This window comes from Erythrolamprus reginae, chromosome 1 (assembly GCF_031021105.1).
Source record: "Erythrolamprus reginae isolate rEryReg1 chromosome 1, rEryReg1.hap1, whole genome shotgun sequence".
Lineage (NCBI taxonomy): Eukaryota > Metazoa > Chordata > Lepidosauria > Squamata > Dipsadidae > Erythrolamprus > Erythrolamprus reginae.
Window position 1 is genome coordinate 423,864,444 of NC_091950.1, and position 19,828 is coordinate 423,884,271.

A 19,828-nucleotide genomic window follows, 5' to 3' on the forward strand; every position below is an offset into this window, starting at 1 on the left:
AGGAGATTTATAGCTATTATTTTATTATTTAGATTTGTATTATCTCCCAGTTATTCAGAATGAAATATTAATTGCGTCGTAAAGCAATTAACTCTCTGTCGATAGAGAATTTCCAGTCCTGCTGCTTGTTTGCTACCAGAATATATTCCATGTGTAGTTGAACTGTCAAAGAGAAAATAAAGAGTTTATTTGTTTGAAGATTGAGTCGTTGGAGGATTTGTGAGGCTCAGTGGTCATGCCCAGAACACTTAACAGTTTCCAAGCACACAAATTTTGATCGGGTGACCATTGGGATGCTGCAACAGTCATAAATGTGAGGACGGGTCATAAATCACCTTTTCCAGTGCTGTTGTATGTTTAGTCACTAAAGGAATTGCAAGTCAAGAAGCAGCTATAATAGGTTTTACTAATTATCTAATTTTATTAATTATCATTGTTGTTAGCTGCCCCAAGTCTACGGAGAGGGGTGGCATACAAATCCAATAAATTATTAAATTATTAATCTCAGAATAGCATCTTTCCAGGTGACTCCAAAGCTTTCTACTAATCAATCCCTGTGTTAAAAAAGCCAATTTCGCACTACCGCTGGTCGAGGCCCCAAGCCAGCTCTCTGTAGAGTATGCCAACCCCAAAACAGAATGCCGATGACGCCCCCTTCTTCCTCACCACCCCTCTAAGGCGGTTCTGGCCTAGTTCCAATGGAACCAGGATCCCCAGGCGACAGGGATTCGGGATTCCCCCACGGAGCGCACAGGAACTCCGTGTTGCCGTGGCATTTGGCCATGCCCTTCTCCCAATAGCATCCTGATTCATAAATTATTATTAATAAATGAGTATTACACTAGTAAAGACTATTGATAAATGTAAAATAAATCACAATTGATAAATGACTTGATAAATATACTGCTCAAAAAAATAAAGGAAACACCCAAAGATCTGAATGAATGAAATATTCTCATTGAATACTTTGTTCTGTACAACGTTGAATGTGAAATTGATTGTCAATCAGTGTTGCTTCCTAAGTGGACAGTTTGATTTACTTGGAGTTATATTGTCTTGTTTAAGTGTTCCCTTTATTTTTTTTTGAACAGTGTATAAATAAGGGATCCCTTTTTCATTCTGCCTTCAATCATAGTTTGCATTATTTTATATTTAGAATAGAATAGAATTCTTTCTTTTATCTACTGTTCTGCACCATTCAGTGTGATGGGCAGCTACATAAATTCAATTAATTAACAAACAAATAAGGCAACATTTAGTTCCTATTTATTTATTTATTTTATTTATTGGATTTGTATGCCGCCCCTCTCCGCAGACTCGGGGCGGCTAACAACAATGATAAAAACAGCATGTGACAATCCAATAATAAAACAACTAAAAACCCTTATTATAAAAACCAAACATACACACACACAAACATACCATGCATAACTTGTAATGGCCTAGGGGGGAAGGAATATCTCAACTCCCCCATACCTGGCAGTATAAATGAGTCTTGAGTAGTTTACGAAAGACAGGGAGGGTGTGGGCAGTTCTAATCTCCGAGGGGAGTTGGTTCCAGAGGGCCGGGGCCGCCACAGAGAAGGCTCTTCCCCTGGGGCCCGCCAAACGACATTGTTGAGTCGACGGGACCCGGAGAAGGCCAACTCTGTGGGACCTTATCGGTCGCTGGGATTCGTGCGGTAGCAGGCGGTTCCAGAGGTAATCTAACAACAATGATAAAAACAGCATGTAGAAATCCAATTAATAAAACAACTAAAAACCCTTATAATAAAACCAAACATACACACAAACATACCATGCATAACTTGTAATGGCCTGGGGGAAGGAATATCTTAACTCCTTCCTAAATCTATTTTTTCTTTCTTAGTTTGTATTTTGAATTGGCTTGGCAGTGTCAATTTTCTCCCATTTTTCTTTCTCCTTTCCTTTCCTTCTTCATCAAATTTCTTTCTACCTATTTCTTTCCAGTTCTTGAAAGCTCCTTTAAAAGTTGCTTGGCTAATTGCATATATTAAGAAGGCAAAATTAAAAAATGATTTCAGAGCACAATTTAATAATTGTGCCAGGAATTAATTGTTCAGGGTAAGGTTTGTAGGAGGAAACGGTTGACAAAAGGAGAATCTTATCCAACTAATAAATTATATATTCAAAGGCAGATGCTTTTCATAACTGAAGCTCTCTGCATCCCAGGCCAAGAATAGCTAAGTTGACGTAGGATCTAAATTATGGCTTGTCATTATTTAATTATTATATTTTATTCATCTTCTGTTCTTTTGGAACAAAGGTGCTGAATGATGGCTGTTTTCCAGCCGGTGATAAATTCAATTAAAACATGTAAAGCTTTGTTAAGTTGCAGTATTTTTTTAAACTTTAAGATGGGTGGACTTCAACTCCCATCAATGCTGGCTGGGGAATTCTGGGAGTTGAAGTCCACAGCTCTTAAAGTGATAGAAATTGGGCTTAATTTGATGCACAGACCATCAAAAAAAAAAACGGGGGGGGGGGGGTTGGGGGGAGGGAGGGAGGGGAGATTGAATGACTTCAGTTGCGACCCTATTTGGACCGGAAGGCACTGCTCACAGTCACTCATGCCCTCATCACCTCGAGGCTCGACTACTGTAATGCTCTCTACATGGGGCTACCTTTGAAAAATGTTCGGAAACTCCAGATCGTGCAGAATGCAGCTGTGAGAGCAAGCATGGGCTCCTCTAAATATGCCCATGTCACACCAACACTCCGCAGTCTGCATTGGTTGCCGATCAGTTTCCGGTCACAATTCAAAGTGTTGGTTATGACCTATAAAGCCCTTCATGGCACTGGACCAGACTATCTCAGGGACCGCCTTCTGCTGCATGAATCCCAGCGACCAGTTAGGTCCCACAGAGTGGGTCTTCTCCGGGTCCTGTCAACTAAACAATGCCACTTGGCGGGACCCAGGGGAAGAGCCTTCTCTGTGACGGCCCCAGCCCTCTGGAACCAACTCCCCCTAGAGATTAGAATTGCCCCCACCCTCCTTGCCTTTCGTAAGCTACTTAAAACCCACCTCTGCCGCCAGGCATGGGGGAATTAAGATTCCTTTCCCCCCTAGGCCTTTACAATTGTATGCATGGTATGTTTGTATGTATGTTTGGTTTTTTATATTAAGGGTTTTTTAATTCGCTTTTAGTATTGGATTATTATTGTACACTGTTTATGATTGCTGTTAGCCGCCCCGAGTCTTCGGAGAGGGGCGGCATACAAATCCAATAGATAGATAGATAGATAGATAGATAGATAGATAGATAGATAGATAGATAGATAGATAGATAGATAGATAGATAAATGATAATTTGGGGGTGGTCAAAAACACCCCCTTAATTTACTTCTCTCCCCCCCATCACTACATAGGTTTTACAAGCTGCACGAGCGGAAATGTGAGCCCATTGTTATGACTGTACCCCGAAAGGTAAGACTTTCATGAATTAGCTGGCACGTTTGTCCAGAATGGAGTAGGCAGGGGTCTCCTGCCTGAACAGGGGGTTGGACTAGAAGACCTCCAAGGTCCCTTCCGATTCTTTTATTCTGTTTTTTAAAAAATATAATTTATTGATTTATTGAAAAGGGAAAGGGAAGAAGGGAGTACAAAATCAAAGGGGAGAGGGAATACAGTACAAGTATAATAAGTTTGAAGGCCAAAAATTACAGAGGGTTACAGAGGTCCATTATATTCCTTAATATATATATTATTATTATATATCAAATGATATTATTACAATAGTTCTATTCATGTTTCATTCTTAATTTACATTCCAGTGACCATATTTATTATCTATACCATATATTACTTAATAAGTCTAAGGAGGAGGTGGGGTGGGAATGGGATTGTCTGCATCAATAGCAGACATTGAGTTTAATGACTTGTCGTTCTTAATAAGCGGTGAAAATAGGAAATGAGGATAGTAAAAGATGTAAGAGTTCACATTAAGATAGAATTCATTTTTTCCAGTGATTATGTGGATATATCAGTAGAATTGAACTCAGGCAGTTTTTTGGTTGTTTCGTATTCTAGATATCCATTTATACCACTTCTCCCAGGCCTTATAGAAATCCGATTCTTTTATTCTGTTATTCTGTAAATAGAATAGCAACCTTTTAGATCACTTGCAATCCCCAGGAACACAAAGATTTTTACCTTGGAAGAGGGAGAGAGTTGAATGAGAGAGATGAGAGAGAAAGGAAGAGAAAGAGAGGAAAAGAGAGAGAGAGAGAAAGAAGGAAAAATACTCCAGCTATCAATGCTTTAAGAGTGGAGGGCTTCCACTCCCAGAATCCCCCAGCCAAGATGCTTTAAGAGGGGAGGACTTCCACTCCCAGAATCCCCCAGCCATCAATGCTTTAAAGGGGAGGACTTCCACTCCCAGAATCCCCCAGCCATCAATGCTTTAAGAGTGGAGGGCTTCCACTCCCAGAATCCCCCAGCCATCAATGCTTTAAGAGTGTTGATTTCCTAGCTGGGGGATTCTGGGAGTGGGCGGGCACACATTTTAAAGTTCCTGGAGTTGGCAAAGACTTAACCAGACCCTTCTCCCCTTTCTTGGCAGTCGGACCTCTTCCAAGACGACCTCTACCCGGACACACCGGGTCCCGAGCCGGCCCTGGAGGCGGATGAGTGGCTGGCGGGGAAAGACGCGGAGCCCCTCCTGGTCTCCCTGCGGGACGGCTACGTGCCCCTCAAGAACCGGGAGCTCAAAGTCAGCAAGAAGAACATCCTGGACAGCAAACCCCCACCCGGCTCACGCAGGACCCTCTCCAGCTGCGACTCCAATTTTTCTGTGAGTTCTTGACTGTCTGTGTCGGTGTGTGTGTGTGTGTGTGTGTGTGTGTGAGAGAGAGAGAGAGAGAGAGAGAGATATGGATAAATAGAGATATTTATTTATCATTTATTTATTTAATTTTACTTATATGCCACCCAATCCCTGAGAACCCAGGGCAGCTTACAACAATAAGAGAGAGAGAGAGAGAGAGATGATAGAAAGAGAGACAGAGAAGAGATAAAGAGATAGAGAGATATGTCCAGCTGCGACTCCAATTTTTCTGTGAGTTGTTGACTCTTTGTGTTTGTTTGTTTGTTTGTGTGTATGTGTGTGAGAAAGAGAGAGAGAGACAGATAATAGATGGATGAATGGACGGAGGGATGGATGGACAGACGGATGCATGCATGCATAGACAGACAGACTGAGATAGAGAGAGAGACAGATGAAAGAGACAGATGATAGACAGACAGACAGGCAGACACGATGATAGATAGATAGATAGATAGATAGATAGATAGATAGATAGATAGATAGATAGATAGATAGATAGATAGATGATAGAAAGATAGCAATAGCATTTAGATGGATGGATGGATAGATGAGAGAGAGAGATGATAGAAAGAGAGATATATATATAATAGATAGATGGATGTATGGATGGATAGAGAGATAGATAGATAAGATAGATAAAATAGATAGTATAGACAGAGACAGACAAAGATAGATAACATAGATAGACAGACAGACAGATGATAAATTTGAGAGAGAGAGAGATGATAGAGAGAGAAATGTAGATCTTGCCTCTAAAAATGAACTAGCCCCTTCTTCCTTCTTTAAGTGACATACCTCTTTTTTCTCTTTCTTCTCTTTTCTTCTTTTCTTTCTTCTCTTGTTTTTCTTCATTCACCTCCTTTCTTTCCCTTCTTCCTCCTCCTTTTTAACTTTCTTCTCTCCTCCTTTTTTATTTTTCCTCTCCATCTCCTTTCTTTCTTCTCCCTTTCATTCTCCTTGTCATCATCGTCCTCCTTTCCCCCTTTTCCCCTTTCCTTCTTTCTCTTTCTCTCCTTATTCTTTTCATTCTCAACCGCTTCTTCCTATTTCCTTTTTTCATATCTCCTTTTTCTTCTGCTCCTCCTCCTCCTGCTGTCACCTTCTTCTCCTTTTCATTTTTCTTCCCCTTTTCCTCTTCTTTTCAACTTTTTCTCCTCCTTTTCTCTCCTCTCCTCCTTTCTCTTTCTTTCCTTCTCCTCTTCCTCCACTTCTTGCCCCACACCCACCCACAGACCTCCACCCTCGAAGACCTCTTGCAAGAAATCCGCACTCTGCGACAGACCCTCCAAGATCACGAGAAGCGCATCACCGACCTGGAAAACACCCTCTGCGAACTCGCCGAGGTGACGGACTAGCCTCTACCGCCAGCCGGAACGTTGCCATCCCGGAGACGGACCGAGCATCTCCCCCATCCATCGGCTTCTTCTCCGCTCAACGGGCATTCGTAGGGGATGCTCCCCGTAGTAGTCGTTGCAGGGAATTGGCCCTACTCTCCTCTTATCCCTTTCTCTCCGCCCCGACGTGATTTTTGTGGTGGAAACGGGCTTAAGTGAAAAGATCTTCCATGGACTTCCGGACACGGTGGTGGAGGTGTTGGTGTTGGTGGTGTTGCAGGGTAGAGTTGCTGTGATGCCAACTCACCTTTCGGCGTCTGGGGAATAGAGCAAAGGGTGTGGGGTTGTTGTGAGTCCACAGGTTTGTTGTGAGTTTTGCAGTGCAACAGGCGACCCATAGATTTGCAAGATTTAGAAATGGGTCTGTAGCGAGGGAGGGAGACCCTGCTGGCGGGGGGGGGGACATTGGTTTTACCGACATGGTGAGGGGGCCCCAAGAGGATTCTCCAACCCCTGCTGGAAGGGGAGGGGGCGTTGCGGCCCAGGGAAAGCACCGGCAGGTGCAAATTGAGGTGGGGGGCTGCCTTTTCGGCGTTTCCCATCTCAATTGCTGAATGTTGTACAGATGTGGCACAGCTGGGCCAGGCCCAGATGTGCTGCCAGGGTGGGTGGGTGGAGGGACAAGGATGCTGGGTTACAGCAACACCTCCCCCTCCCCACCTGCTTGGAATGCAAAGTGGGTTTGGGGGGGGGGGAGAGAAAATAGGGCCATTGCTCATTTGCCTATGCTGATAAATACATACATATACATAAATGAAGAGGCAACAACCATCATGATCTCTGGAACGTTTAAAATTTATTAAAAACTACTAAAATGAACTAAGCTTTCGTTAGTCCTCTACTAACGTCGTCAGAGTGTTAAAAGACAGTCGATTTTATATAATGCTGCTCAATTTGCTCATTGCCTGCGTCACAGGCCAAGGACAATTTAGGACAATTCTTGATACATATACATATACAGTGGTGCCTCTACTTACGAACTTAATTTGTTCCATGACCAGGTTCGTAAGTAGAAAAGTTCATAAGAAGAAGCAATTTTCCCCATAGGAATCAATGTAAAAGCAAATAATGTGTGCAACCCCATCCCAAAAGTCACCACTTTTGCTTTGCGCCGCTGGGAATCCCCGCCTCTGAACTTCCATTGCCAGCCGAAGCGCCCATTCTTGCGTTGCTGGGATTCCCCTGAGCCTCCCCTTGCTGGGATTCAAAGCAGCGCCGGCAAAAATGAAGGGAATCCCAGCGAGGGGAGCCTCAGGGGAATCCCCACTCTTCGGCTGGCAATGGACACTTCACGTGGCAACGAAAGTCCGGAGGTGGGGTTTCCCAGCGAGGGGAGGCTGAAGGAAATCCCAGCAATGCAAGAACGGGCGCTTCAGTTGGCAATGGAAGTCCAGAGGCGGGGATTCCCACTGAGGGGAGCCTCAGGGGAATCCCAGCGCTTCAGCTGGCAACGGAAGTCTGGAGGTGGGGCATCCTAGCGTCGGCAGCTCGGGTTCGTAAGGTGAAAATAGTTCGGAAGAAGAGGCAAAAAATCTTAAACACCGGGTTCGTATCTCGAAAAGTTCGTATGAAGAGGCGTTCGTAAGACAAGGTACCACTGTATCTCTATCTTGTGGCTCATTTCCAATGGCTGATCAGACCTCTTGCCTCCGAGTTATTTTCTTTTGACGGGGGGAGGGGAACGAGCCTGAGGCCCAGCTAGATGCCCTTGAGGGAACCCACAAGCAACCTCAAGAGCACTGCAGGCTGGGGATTCTGGGATTTGAAGTCCACCCATCTTAAAATAGCCAAATTTGAAAGACGCCCCGGCCTAAACTCTACCTGGCATTAAGTGAAATGTGCAGTCCAGCATTCCTCGTCTTACAACCACCATTGAACCCCGAATTTTATTTTTTTATTTTTTGGGCTCAGCAAGACAGCATTTAAAATGAATTTCGCCCCTTTTTACCACCTTTCTTGCTGCACTTGTTAAAATTGAACCACTGTGGTTGTTAGACCAATGGTCATTAAGTGAATCGGGCCTTCGTACCATATTTTTCAGAGTATAAAACACATCTTTTTCCTCCCTAAGAGGCTGAAAATTCAGGTGCGTCTTATATTCTGAATGTCGCTTTTTATATATAAAAAAAAAAGCTTTCCCCCCCCAGCCCTAACTAGGTGCTAACGATCTTCCTAGCTCTTTTCTTGCAGGTTCTTTCACTGTTACTGTCTGCAAAGAATGTTTTCCAAGCTCTAAGTCTCTGCAGTTTTTTCATTACGCTAACTTGCTCCAAGTAAATTTCTTTCCAGCCCTAACCAGATGCTATTGATGTTCCCAGCTCTTACCGGCTTGCAAGCTCTTTCATTGTTACTCTCTGCGAAGAATGTTTTCCAAGTCCTAAGTCTTTGCAGTTTTTTTCCATTGCTCTACTTGCTCCAAATGTTTCTTTACAGTCCTAACCAGGTTCTATCAATGTTCCCAGCTCTCATTGGCTTGCAGGCCCTTTCATTGTTACTCTCTCAAAATAAGGGGTTTTTTTAAGCCCTTAACCAGGGGATAAAATAATGTGCTGAAGCTGACCAGACTAAGGAGGCTAGCCAGATATCTGGTAAGCAGATTCTTTTTCCTATTTTCCTCCCCAAAAAGTACGGCGCGTCTTTTATACTCCGACAAATATGGTAAATACGAGCCAGTTGCCAAGCCCCTGACCACAGAGTTGCTGCAGCATTTGTGTGAAAAACCACCAAGTTAACTTTTTTTTGAGTCGCTGCAACTTCAGACGGTTACTAAGTGAACCGTTGTAACTTGAGGATTGACCTGCAGCTCCCCAAAACTTTCTGCCTTTGAATCAAGTGGGTTAAGTCAGAAAAGATGCTTCCAGACTCTGATTTTTGCAAAATTACCAGGACCTTGTTCCAAAACAACCATACGGAGAGTCCTCAACTTACAACAGTTCATTTAGTGACCATTCAAAGTTACGGCCTTGAAAATGTTCTGTCGGGCTCTCTGGTAGAATCCTCCCAAAAATTAACAGGTACAAATTTCAGACACAGCCAAAATTCAAAACAATGTTCTTTAAAATGAAAATTCACTTAAACCAAGCCCTCTTTTGGTATAGCAAAGAGCACTGGTCTCCAAACAAACTGGTAATTGGTACAAGTCCCCTATCAGTTCTGAGATACTTAGCTTGCAGCTGTGAGGCAATTCACAGTCCTTCTTTCACAAAGTGACACACACTTTGCTCTGGTTTAGTTTCAAAGCAGGGAAAAATCAGCACACAAAGGTCAAAGTCAGCAAAGCAGTCACCAAACACAACGATCAGATAATCTTCCACAATGGCCAAACCCACAGGCTGCTCTTTATAGCAGCCTCACTAATGACCACAGCCCCACCCAACCACAGGTGACCTCATTTTCTTTGATAATAATCTCTCAGTTGTTGCTGCCTATGCATCGCTCTCCGCATGCGTGGCTTTATCATTAACTCTTGTTCTGAATCCAAAGAGGAGCTAGAGAATTGATCTCCTTCTGAGCTGTCTGCCCCACTCTCCTTCTCCCTGTCACTCATGTCTTCTTGGTCAGAGGAGCCTTCATCAGCAGGTTCCACTGGGGGGGGGGCAAAACAGGCCTGTAGCATGTGGATGTCTCCCCCACATCCACAGTCCTTGGGGCAGGAGCTGGGCCAGAGCTAACCACAAAAAAAAAAAAAAGCAACTTAAGAGCATTTTACACACTTAACAACTGTTGCAGCACCCCCGTGACCACGGGAGCAAAATTTCTTGGCAACTGACTCATATTTTTGATGGTGGAATAAATTTGCAACCTTCTGACAAGCGATGGGGAAGCCAGATTTGCTTAACAACCCTGTCACTAATGTATCAGTTGCGGTGTTTCACAACTGTGGCCCAAACTGTCCGTAAATGAGGCAAAATTAACTTCACGTGCGTTTTGCTTAACAACACAAATTTTGGGCTGGATTGTGTTGGAAGGACCAGCTGTAGACGGTAACAACTATATATAAGATAAATCTTCCACCAGGCTATCCAATCCGCATCGTATTAAGGACTCGCAAAATCTGAGGACTTTAGATAATATATTTTAATTTTAATCTCTTTTCTGAAGAAAGCAATTGCCCAATTGCAATCAATCCAATCTGATTTATTTTAAATTTTTAAAAAATGTAAATTTGGGAATGCCACCTTTCCTGGTACTACATGTAAACATGACATAATAAATAAATAATAAAAAAATATGTTATTGTTCTGCCGGGCTCTCTGGTAGGAGCCTCCTGAAAATTCAAGGGTATAAATTTCAGACACACACACACGTTTGAAAATTAAAAACAATGTTCTTTATCACAAAATTCAAAATAAACTAAGCGCTCTTTTTGTATTGCAAAGAGCACTCTTCCCAAAACAACGGGGTAGTCTGTACAGTTTCCATTAAGCAGTCACTAAGTACTTAGCTAGCACCTGTGAAGAAACTTCACACCCCTTCTTCTTCCAATGAAGTGAGACACACACGTTGCTCTGCTTTGGTTTCAAAGGCGTGAAAATTCAACAGTCCAGAAAACAGCAACACACTACTCCTGAAAAACTGGGATCAGATACTCTTTCACAAACCCACACGCTGCTATTTATAGCAGCAGCCCTAATTACTGGAGCCCCACCCAACCACAGGTGGCCTCATTTTCTCTTGTAATAATCCTTCAGTTGTTGTCTCCTATGCATCACTCTACACAGGCGTGGATGTGTCATTAATTCTTGTTCAGAATCCAAGGATGATACAGATGATTGATCTCCTCCTGGGCGGTCTGCCAAACTCCCCTCTTCTCTGTCACTCATGCTTCTTGGTCAGAGGAGGCTTCACCGGCAGATTCCATCGGGAGCAAAAGAGGCCTGCGGCATGTGGATGTCTCGCCCACATCCACCTGCACATTCCTTGGGGCAGGAGCTGGGCCAGAGCTAACCACAACATGTTATTAACAATAAATAAATATAGGTCGTTCTCAACTTACGACCGCAACTGAGCCCAAAATGTGTTAAGTGAGACATTTGTTAAGGGAGTTTTGCCCCTTTTTACAACTTTTCTGGCACACTGTTGTAACGTGAACCACTGCAGCTGTTCATTTAGTTGACTTTGGGGTCAGGTCGTAAATGGGGATCACATGACTCAGGGCTGCGGCAACCGTCATAAATACGAGTCAGTTGCTAAGAATCTGAATTGCTTAAATTAAGTTAAATTAAATGAATTGCTGAATGAATAAGTGTGAAAAGAGGCCCCAAGTCCCTTTTCTCATCATCATTGTAACTTTGAACGGTCGCTAAATGAACTATTGTAAGTCGAGGATTACCTTTACAACCCTGTACAACAGGGTGACAAAAATCACATCCGCAGAATTGCAGGTGAACTCCAGGAGGCAGTAGTGCACAAGAGGTCCCCCAAATCGAATTCTGTCCCGCCACCTGTTGGCCATTGCAATCTTTGCAACCCAGATCTGATTGCTTTAAATCCTCCATTTATGACTGTTTACCAAGCTCGAAATGGCCACTGCGTTGGAGGTGGGGAAGGGCTTATAACTGGACTTTGGTCGAGTCATTTTTTTCAGAGCCGTTGTAACTTTGAACTGTCGTTAAATGAGGTAACATCGAGGACGACTTGTGTGCCAGAACCGCTGCTGATGAATAAACAATATTTGGGGTTTTCCCCACCTGTGTGACACAGAGATTGGATGTCCCGTTTGCAAACGCCGCAACCGAAGTGCAGCTTCACATTTGAAGCAAATTTTCCCCCTCCTTATCCCCAAAACAAGAGAGGCCGAAACAACCGAGGGTTCTTAAGGTATTTTATTGGTGTTTCTGTGCAGGTAAACACACCTGGCCCCCAGGTGATAGAGTCTCCATTGCCTTCCCCGAATGTGTCGGGCGCCCGGAAACTCCCTCCCCTCTTTGTAGTTTGATCTTAGCCCCCACCGCCCACAACACAAGGCCCCCTCTGGTTACCTGGGGGGTGGCGTAATTAACAGAAGAGGAGGGGGCTGCAGGCTGCTCGCCTCCCCCACCTACTCACCCCTACCCTGGCAAGAGGGGTCTCCACGTCCCTCCCCCCGGAAGGTTAGCACCATGGATTGTAACGACCTTGCAAGAGGGCACTGGCAATGAGGACGGGAGGCCAAATTGGAAAAGAACAGCTCACAGACCCACTCACCGAGGCCCCCATCGCAACAAGGGGTGCATTCAACAGGACTTTGGAGGGGGCGTTGGAGAAAAGGGGGTGCAGGGTTGGGGCCCCTCCCAGTCTCCCCATATCCCCTCCCCACAGCAGTAGTGGATTGCTACTGGTGTGCTAACCTTGCGAGAGGATGTGAGAGAGAGAGTTTTCGGCGATTTTTGGCTTTCACGCATGCACGGAAGCAAAAGAAATAGCTGAAATCTCTCTCGTGTGTCCTCGCGTGAGATTTAGATGACATTTTGCTTCCCGCGCATGTGCAGAAGCGGAAAAATGCAGGAGACGCACAGACGTGCACCATTAATGGGCTGCTGGTCAGGCGGTCTGGTGCGCAGTCCCAGTAGGACATTCCAGGATGTGCACATGCCTGTGCATCCCCAATGCATGCACGAGCATCCTTTTGCGAGATTTGGCTTCTGCGCATGTGCAGCAAGCGAAATCTTGCGTGAGGCCAGTGGTGTGAGCGAGATTTTCACCTACTTTTTGCTTTTTCATATGCTTGGAAGCAGAAATATTGGCAAAAATCAGTGAAATCAGCTCGTGTGAACATCCTCACATCAAATTTCACTTGCACATGTGAAGTCAAATCGCGCTGAGAGGCATGTGCACGCCCACTGTACATGCATGTGCCTGCAATAGCCTCCGAGGGTGCACCAGTAATGCCAAAGACCGCAGTCCTTCGCTGGTGCCAGGTCTTCCCCCCCCCCAATTTTTCATATCCTTTGCTTCGTGCGCAGAAGCAAAACCTCACAAGACAATGTGTGCGCAAGAGAGAGATTTCAGCAATGTTTGGCTTACGTGCATGCCTGGAAGTAAAAAACAACCCCGCTGAAATATCCTGTGCGCGTGCGCATCCCCTTATGAGATGTGCATGCGTGCACATTCGAGACAACCGAAGCTGCGTGCACAGCGCACCGGTAGTAGTGGCAATGCGCCGGTGGCAATGCACCCCTGCTCCACATGGCCTGCACCCCCTCCTCTCGCACCCAAGTCCTCCCTCTCCCCAATACCAGTCTGGGTACCCCACAAATGGCCCTGCACCTACTGGGGAAGGGGTTCCTTCAGGGGGAGGGGGCACAGCCGCGAAATGAACCTGGAAGCCCCCAGAAGGCAGGTAGAGACCTGATTGGCAGGCAGAGGGGCGGAGCTAAGTGCACTTGGTGCTACTGGTGCAGAAACCCGGGGGGGAGGCAAGGGGTGTGGGGGAACACACTGCCATGGGGATCCCCCATCTCGGGATGGGGGGGTGCCTTTTCTCCGCTCCCCGTTTTGTGCTCGACGAAAGCGAAAATTACTCTACGCCACCAAGTCCGAAAGGAGTTGGGAGACTTAAAAGTCAAATTAAATTAAATTAAATTAAATTAAAAGTTCTCATTAGCTTCTGGGAAGGTTCCCAAGCGGCGTGGGTCAAAAAAGTCAAGATGGCGGCCAAGATGGCTCCAAGCCCCACCCACTTTTTTAAAAAAATGTGCTCATCCCTGAATTAACAAGGATTCTGTGCTAAATTAAACCAGGATTCATTCTTGTAAGCTTTTTTGGGGAGGGGAGGAGGGAATTCCTGAATTCAATGTAGACATATGACTTTAACATATGACTTTAAGAATTGGGGGTTTTGAATTAGGTTTGCAAAAATCAAACTCTCCGCTAGAGGGCAGTCTTGACGGAGTACTGTATATGCTTTGCGCCCTCTGGTGGCGCTCTGCAGTTTTGCACGCCAGTGTGGTGAAACTTGGTTGTGATGCACCCCGCCTGCCTAATGGATGGAACCCAGAGCCTTGCAGTCCCCCAAACCCCGGCCCAGAAAAAGGGGGCAGGGAAAGAAGCCCCTCCCCTATTTACCACCGTGAGCAACACGGAAGAGAAGCAGATGGTGGCCCACTTCGGATTGATTTTAACCCTCCCGCCATCCAAGGAGGGTCAAATTAAATGGCTCAATTGTGAGAGGGGAAATGCATCCAGACCCCTGCCAGCCCCCCCAATTCCCGGCTGTGCCCCTCACATCCTGCCCCACTCCGTCCTGGCACTACGAGCTGAGCCAGAAGTGGGGAAGGCACCGTCTGTTAAGCGCTGGCGGGCGGGCCCTGGGGTGTGGCCGGGGCCCGTGTGTGCATGCCCCCCTCCCCCGAGACCCTCGGGGTGGGGGGGGACCCCCTATTGTTCGGTGAGGGAGAGGCGCAGGATCCGTTCCAGCTCTTCCTGCTCCAGGCGGGAACGCCGTTCGGCCTCTTCCTGCTCTTTGGCGGAGAGCGCCATGGCCAGGCGCAGCTGCTCGGCGTAGGTGGTCAACCCGTGGGTAGGGCCACGGCCCGTGGGTGGGAGTGGCGACTGAGGGGTGGCAGGCCGTGGGGGTGGCGTGTGCTGGGGTGTCCTGGAGGAAGGCAGGAAAGAGAAGAGAGATTAGCTGAGCATTTGGGTATGTGTGACTTTTATAGAGACTTTTATATTATTAGATTTGTTGTATATCGTTTTATTGCTGTTTTGAGCCGCCCCGGGTCTACGGAGAGGGGCGGCATACAAATCTAATAAATGAATGAATGAATGAATGAATGAATGAATGAATGAATGAATATGTGCGTATGATGCTTCACAATGCTTCTCTGAACATCTGCATTGCAGCCCTTCTGGATGGAGGGGCCCTTGGTCCTTTCTTGAAGGCGTTTCATGGCCCAACTAGGGAATATCATCAGTGCTAGAAGGAAGCAGAGTTTGTGGAGAAGAGGAGGAGGAGGAAGAAAACATAGAAACATAGAAGTCTGACGGCAGAAAAAGACCTCATGGTCCATCTAGTCTGCCCTTATACTATTTCCTGTATTTTATCTTAGGATGGGTATATGTTTATCCCAGGCATGTTTAAATTCAGTTACTGTGGATTTATCTACCACGTCTGCTGGAAGTTTGTTCCAAGGATCTACTACTCTTTCAGTAAAATAATATTTTTTCATGTTGCTTTTGATCTTTCCCCCAACTAACTTCAGATTGTGTTCCCTTGTTCTTGTGTTCACTTTCCTATTAAAAACACTTCCCTCCTGGACCTTATTTAACCCTTTAATATATTTAAATGTTTCGATCATGTCCCCCCTTTTCCTTCTGTCCTCCAGACTAGACAGACTGAGTTCATTAAGTCTTTCCTGATACGTTTTATGCTTAAGACCTTCCACCATTCTTGTAGCCCGTCTTTGGACCCGTTCAATTTTGTCAATATCTTTTTGTAGGTGAGGTCTCCAGAACTGAACACAGTATTCCAAATGTGGTCTCACCAGCATTCTATATAGTGGGATCATAATCTCCCTCTTCCTGCTTGTTATACCTCTAGCTATGCAGCCAAGCATCCTACTTGCTTTCCCTACCGCCTGATTGCACTGTTCACCCATTTTGAGACTGTCAGAAATCACTACTCCTAAATCCTTTTCTTTTGAAGTATTTGCCAACACTGAACTGCCAATACAATACTCAGATTGAGGATTCCTTTTCCCCAAGTGCATTATTTTACATTTGGAAACATTAAACTGCAGTTTCCATTGCTTTGACCATTTATCTAGTAAAGCTAAATCATTTACCATATTACAGACGCCTCCAGGAATATCAACCCTATTGCACACTTTAGAGTCATCGGCAAATAGGCAAACCTTCCCTACCAAACCTTCCCCTATGTCACTCACAAATATATTAAAAAGAATAGGACCCAGAACAGACCCTTGTGGCACACCGCTTGTAACCTGACCCTGCTCAGAATACTCGCCATTAACAATAACTCTCTGATGTCTATGCTTCAGCCAGCTTGAAATCCACTGAACTATCCAGGGATTAAGTCCAATCTTCACTAATTTATCTATCAGCTCTTTATGTGGAACCGTATCAAAGGCTTTGCTGAAGTCCAGGTAGGCAATATCCACGGCACCACCTTCATCCAACACCTTTGTGACATAGTCAAAGAAATCAATGAGATTAGTCTGACATGATTTGCCTTCAGTAAAGCCATGCTGGTTTGGGTCCAATAAGTTATTGTTTTTTAGGTGCTGATTTATCCTCTTTTTGAGTAGAGTCTCCATCATTTTAACTACAACTGATGTCAAGCTAACTGGCCTGTAGTTACCAGCTTCTTCTGTAGTGCCCTTCTTGCGGATAGGCACAACACTGGCCATTCTCCAATCCTCAGGAACATCTCCTGTTAACAGGGATTTGTTAAACAAATCAGTCAGGGGGGTAGATTTATTTATTTATTTATTTATTTATTTATTTATTTATTTATTTATTTATTTATTTATTTATTTATTTATTTATTATTTAGATTTGTATGCCGCCCCTCTCCGTGAACTCGGGGCGGCTCACAACAGGCATAAACAAATCGTACAAATCCAAATAGATTCAAATAAATTTAAATATTTAAAAAAGTTTTAAAAAGAACCCCGATATACTAACAAGCACAGATTGTTGGGTCCTTGTTGCTCTCTGAGCTTGGTGACTTCCTTGAAGACGTTTTGTGACCCAGTTAGGTAACATCATCAGTATAGAAGGAAGCGGGGTTTGTGGAGAAGAGGAGGAAGAGGAGGAGGAGGTGGACTCATCCTTGGCCAACAGAAGCCAATATTTGTAGCTCAAGGTTGAATTGTAGGGGCCCTTGTGCTTTTGGAAACTGGATATTTTCTTAAAGACATTTCATCACCCAAACTAGGTAATAATAATAATAATAATAATAATAATAATAATAATAATAATAATTATTATTATTATTATTATTATTATTATTATTTATTAGATTTGTATGCCGCCCCTCTCCGAAGACTCGGGGCGGCTCACAACAATAATAAAAGACAATATATGAAACAAATCTAATATTAAAAGAAATATATATATATATATAAAACCCCAGCAATTCATACAACACATACATACCAAACATAAAATATCTCAGTTCCCCCATGCCTGGCGGTATAGGTGGGTCTTGAGTAATTTGCGAAAGACAAGGACGGTGGGGGCCGTTCTACTCTCCGGGGGGAGTTGATTCCAGAGGGCCGGGGCCACCACAGAGAAGGCTCTTCCCCTGGGGCCCACCAAACGACATTATTTGGTCGACGGGACCCAGAGAAGGCCAACTCTGTGGGACATGATCGGCCACTGGGATTCGTGCGGTAGAAGGCGGTTCCGGAGGTATTCTGGTCCATCATCAGCGCTACTGATACTAAGGAATCCTTACTAGCACAAATAACGTTCCCTAGTTTGGGTCATAAAATGTCTGCAGGAAAACAACTAAGCCCAGGTAGCAACAAGGACCCCACAATCCTCCTCCTCCACTCCATATACTGTATATCCCCACTCCCTTTACTCTGATGATGTTACCTACTTGGGGTCATGAAAGGTCAGCGAGAAAACAAACCAGCTCAAACAGCATCGTTTTAATCCTGAGATACAAATATTCTCCTTTATTGGTACATAGTCACTGCTTAGCTTTGCGCCTCCTTCAAGACCAATTCCTTTTTTGGTGACTTATTTGTCCAGTGTTAATTCAATTTATTTTGGTTAGAATTGATTGGATTGGATTTGTATGCCGCCCCTCTCCTTAGACTCGGGGCGGCTAACAACAGTAGTAAAACAGCATATGCACCAAGACAAATTCCTTGTGTGTCCAATCACACTTGGTCAATAAAATTATATTCTATTCTATTCTATAACAATCCAATATTAAAACAGTTAAAAACCCTTATTATAAAACCAAACATACATACAGACATACCATGCATAAAATTGTAAAGGCCTAGGGGGAAAGAGTATCTCAGTTCCCCCATGCCTGGCGGCAGAGGTGGGTTTTAAGAAGCTTACGAAAGGCGAAGAGGGTGGGGGCAATTCTAATCTCTGGGGGGAGTTGGTTCCAGAGGGCCGGGGCCGCCACAGAGAAGGCTCTTCCCCTGGGTCCCGCCAAGCGACATTGTTTAGTTGACGGGACCTGGAGAAGACCCACTCTGTGGGACCTAACTGGTCGCTGGGATTCGTGCAGCAGAAGGCGGTCCCTGAGATAATCTTGGTCCGGTGCCATGAAGGGCTTTATAGGTCATAACCAACACTTAGATGATAATAGTGCAGATCCAGAAAAAGTGGATTAAACTGAAAAAACAACATTAAAATGCTGCCTAAACCCAGCTGGAGGGTAGATTTACCCCATTTACTAAGTGATGGGCTTAGATTAAATTTTACCCCCAGTTGTGCCAAATAAGCGAGAGATTTACAGGCAGTCCTCAACTTACAACCACAGTTGAGTCAAACAATTTCTGTTGCTAAGCAAGAAAGTGGGTTTACCCCATTTTATGACTTTTCTTACCCACCGTTCTTAAGCGAATCAGTGCTGTTGTTCTGTTACTCACATGGTTGTTGAGTGAATTAGATGGTCGCAAAAGGGGATCACATGACCCCGGGACACTGCAACCCGACATAAGTACCAGTCAGTTGCCCAAGCGTCTAAATTTTTGATCACGTGACCACGAGGTAGTGGTAAGTATGAAAAAAACAGTCACAAGCCCCTTTTTAAAATGCTGTTCTAACTTCAAATGGTCGCTAAATGAATGGGTGTAAATTGAGGACTGCCTGTAAACAGCAGGAAATGGACCAATGCTCAGAATGAGGAAGTTAAATTGACAGATTGATTGATTGATTGATTTTTTATTTTTATTTATTTATTTATTTTTATTTATTTATTTTTATTTTATTTTATTTTTTAATTTATTTTTTATTTTTTATTTTTATTTGTTTGTTTGTTTGCTTGTTTGTTTGGGTCCAAAGACGGGCTACAAGAATGGTGGAAGGTCTTAAGCATAAATCTTATCAGGAAAGACTTAATGAACTCAATCTGTATAGTCTGGAGGACAGAAGGAAACGGGGGGACATGATCGAAACATTTAAATATATTAAAGGGTTAAATAAGGTCCAGGACGGAAGTGTTTTTAATAGGAAAGTGAACACAAGAACAAGGGGACACAATCTGAAGTTAATTGGGGGAAAGATCAAAAACAACATGAGAAAATATTATTTTACTGAAAGAGTAGTAGATCCTTGGAACCAACTTCCAGCAGACGTGGTTGGTAAATCCACAGTAACTGAATTTAAACACGCCTGGGATAAACATATCCATTGTAAGATGAAATACAGGAAATAGTATAAGGGCAGACTAGATGGACCATGAGGTCTTTTTCTGCCGTCAGTCTTCTATGTTTCTATGTTTCTATTGGATTTGTATGCCGCCCCTCTCCGCAGACTCGGGGCGGCTAACAACAATAGTAAAAGACAATATGTAACAATCCAATTTAATACAACAACTAAAAGCCCTAATTATAAAAAAAACAGACATACACACAAACATACCATGCATAACTTGTAATGGCCTAGGGGAAA

At 44.2% G+C, this 19,828-nt stretch overlaps 2 protein-coding genes across 2 annotated transcripts in view; one reads left to right on the forward strand and one right to left on the reverse strand.

The window, feature by feature from the left end:
* The window catches only part of CORO6 (coronin 6), a 55,003-nt gene extending 47,943 nt beyond the window's left edge, over positions 1–7,060 (forward strand). The window contains exons 9-11 of the mRNA XM_070735439.1: positions 3,391–3,448; positions 4,584–4,814; positions 6,080–7,060. Coding sequence (XP_070591540.1) covers positions 3,391–3,448; positions 4,584–4,814; positions 6,080–6,202 — 412 coding nt within the window. The 3' untranslated portion in view covers positions 6,203–7,060. The remainder of the gene's footprint in view (positions 1–3,390; positions 3,449–4,583; positions 4,815–6,079) is intronic.
* Positions 7,061–12,049: 4,989 nt separating this feature from the next.
* The window catches only part of LOC139158052 (ankyrin repeat domain-containing protein 13B-like), a 16,867-nt gene continuing 9,088 nt past the window's right edge, over positions 12,050–19,828 (reverse strand). Inside the window, exon 5 of the mRNA XM_070735443.1 lies at positions 12,050–14,816. Within this exon, the coding sequence (XP_070591544.1) occupies positions 14,600–14,816 (217 nt within the window). The 3' untranslated portion in view covers positions 12,050–14,599. The remainder of the gene's footprint in view (positions 14,817–19,828) is intronic.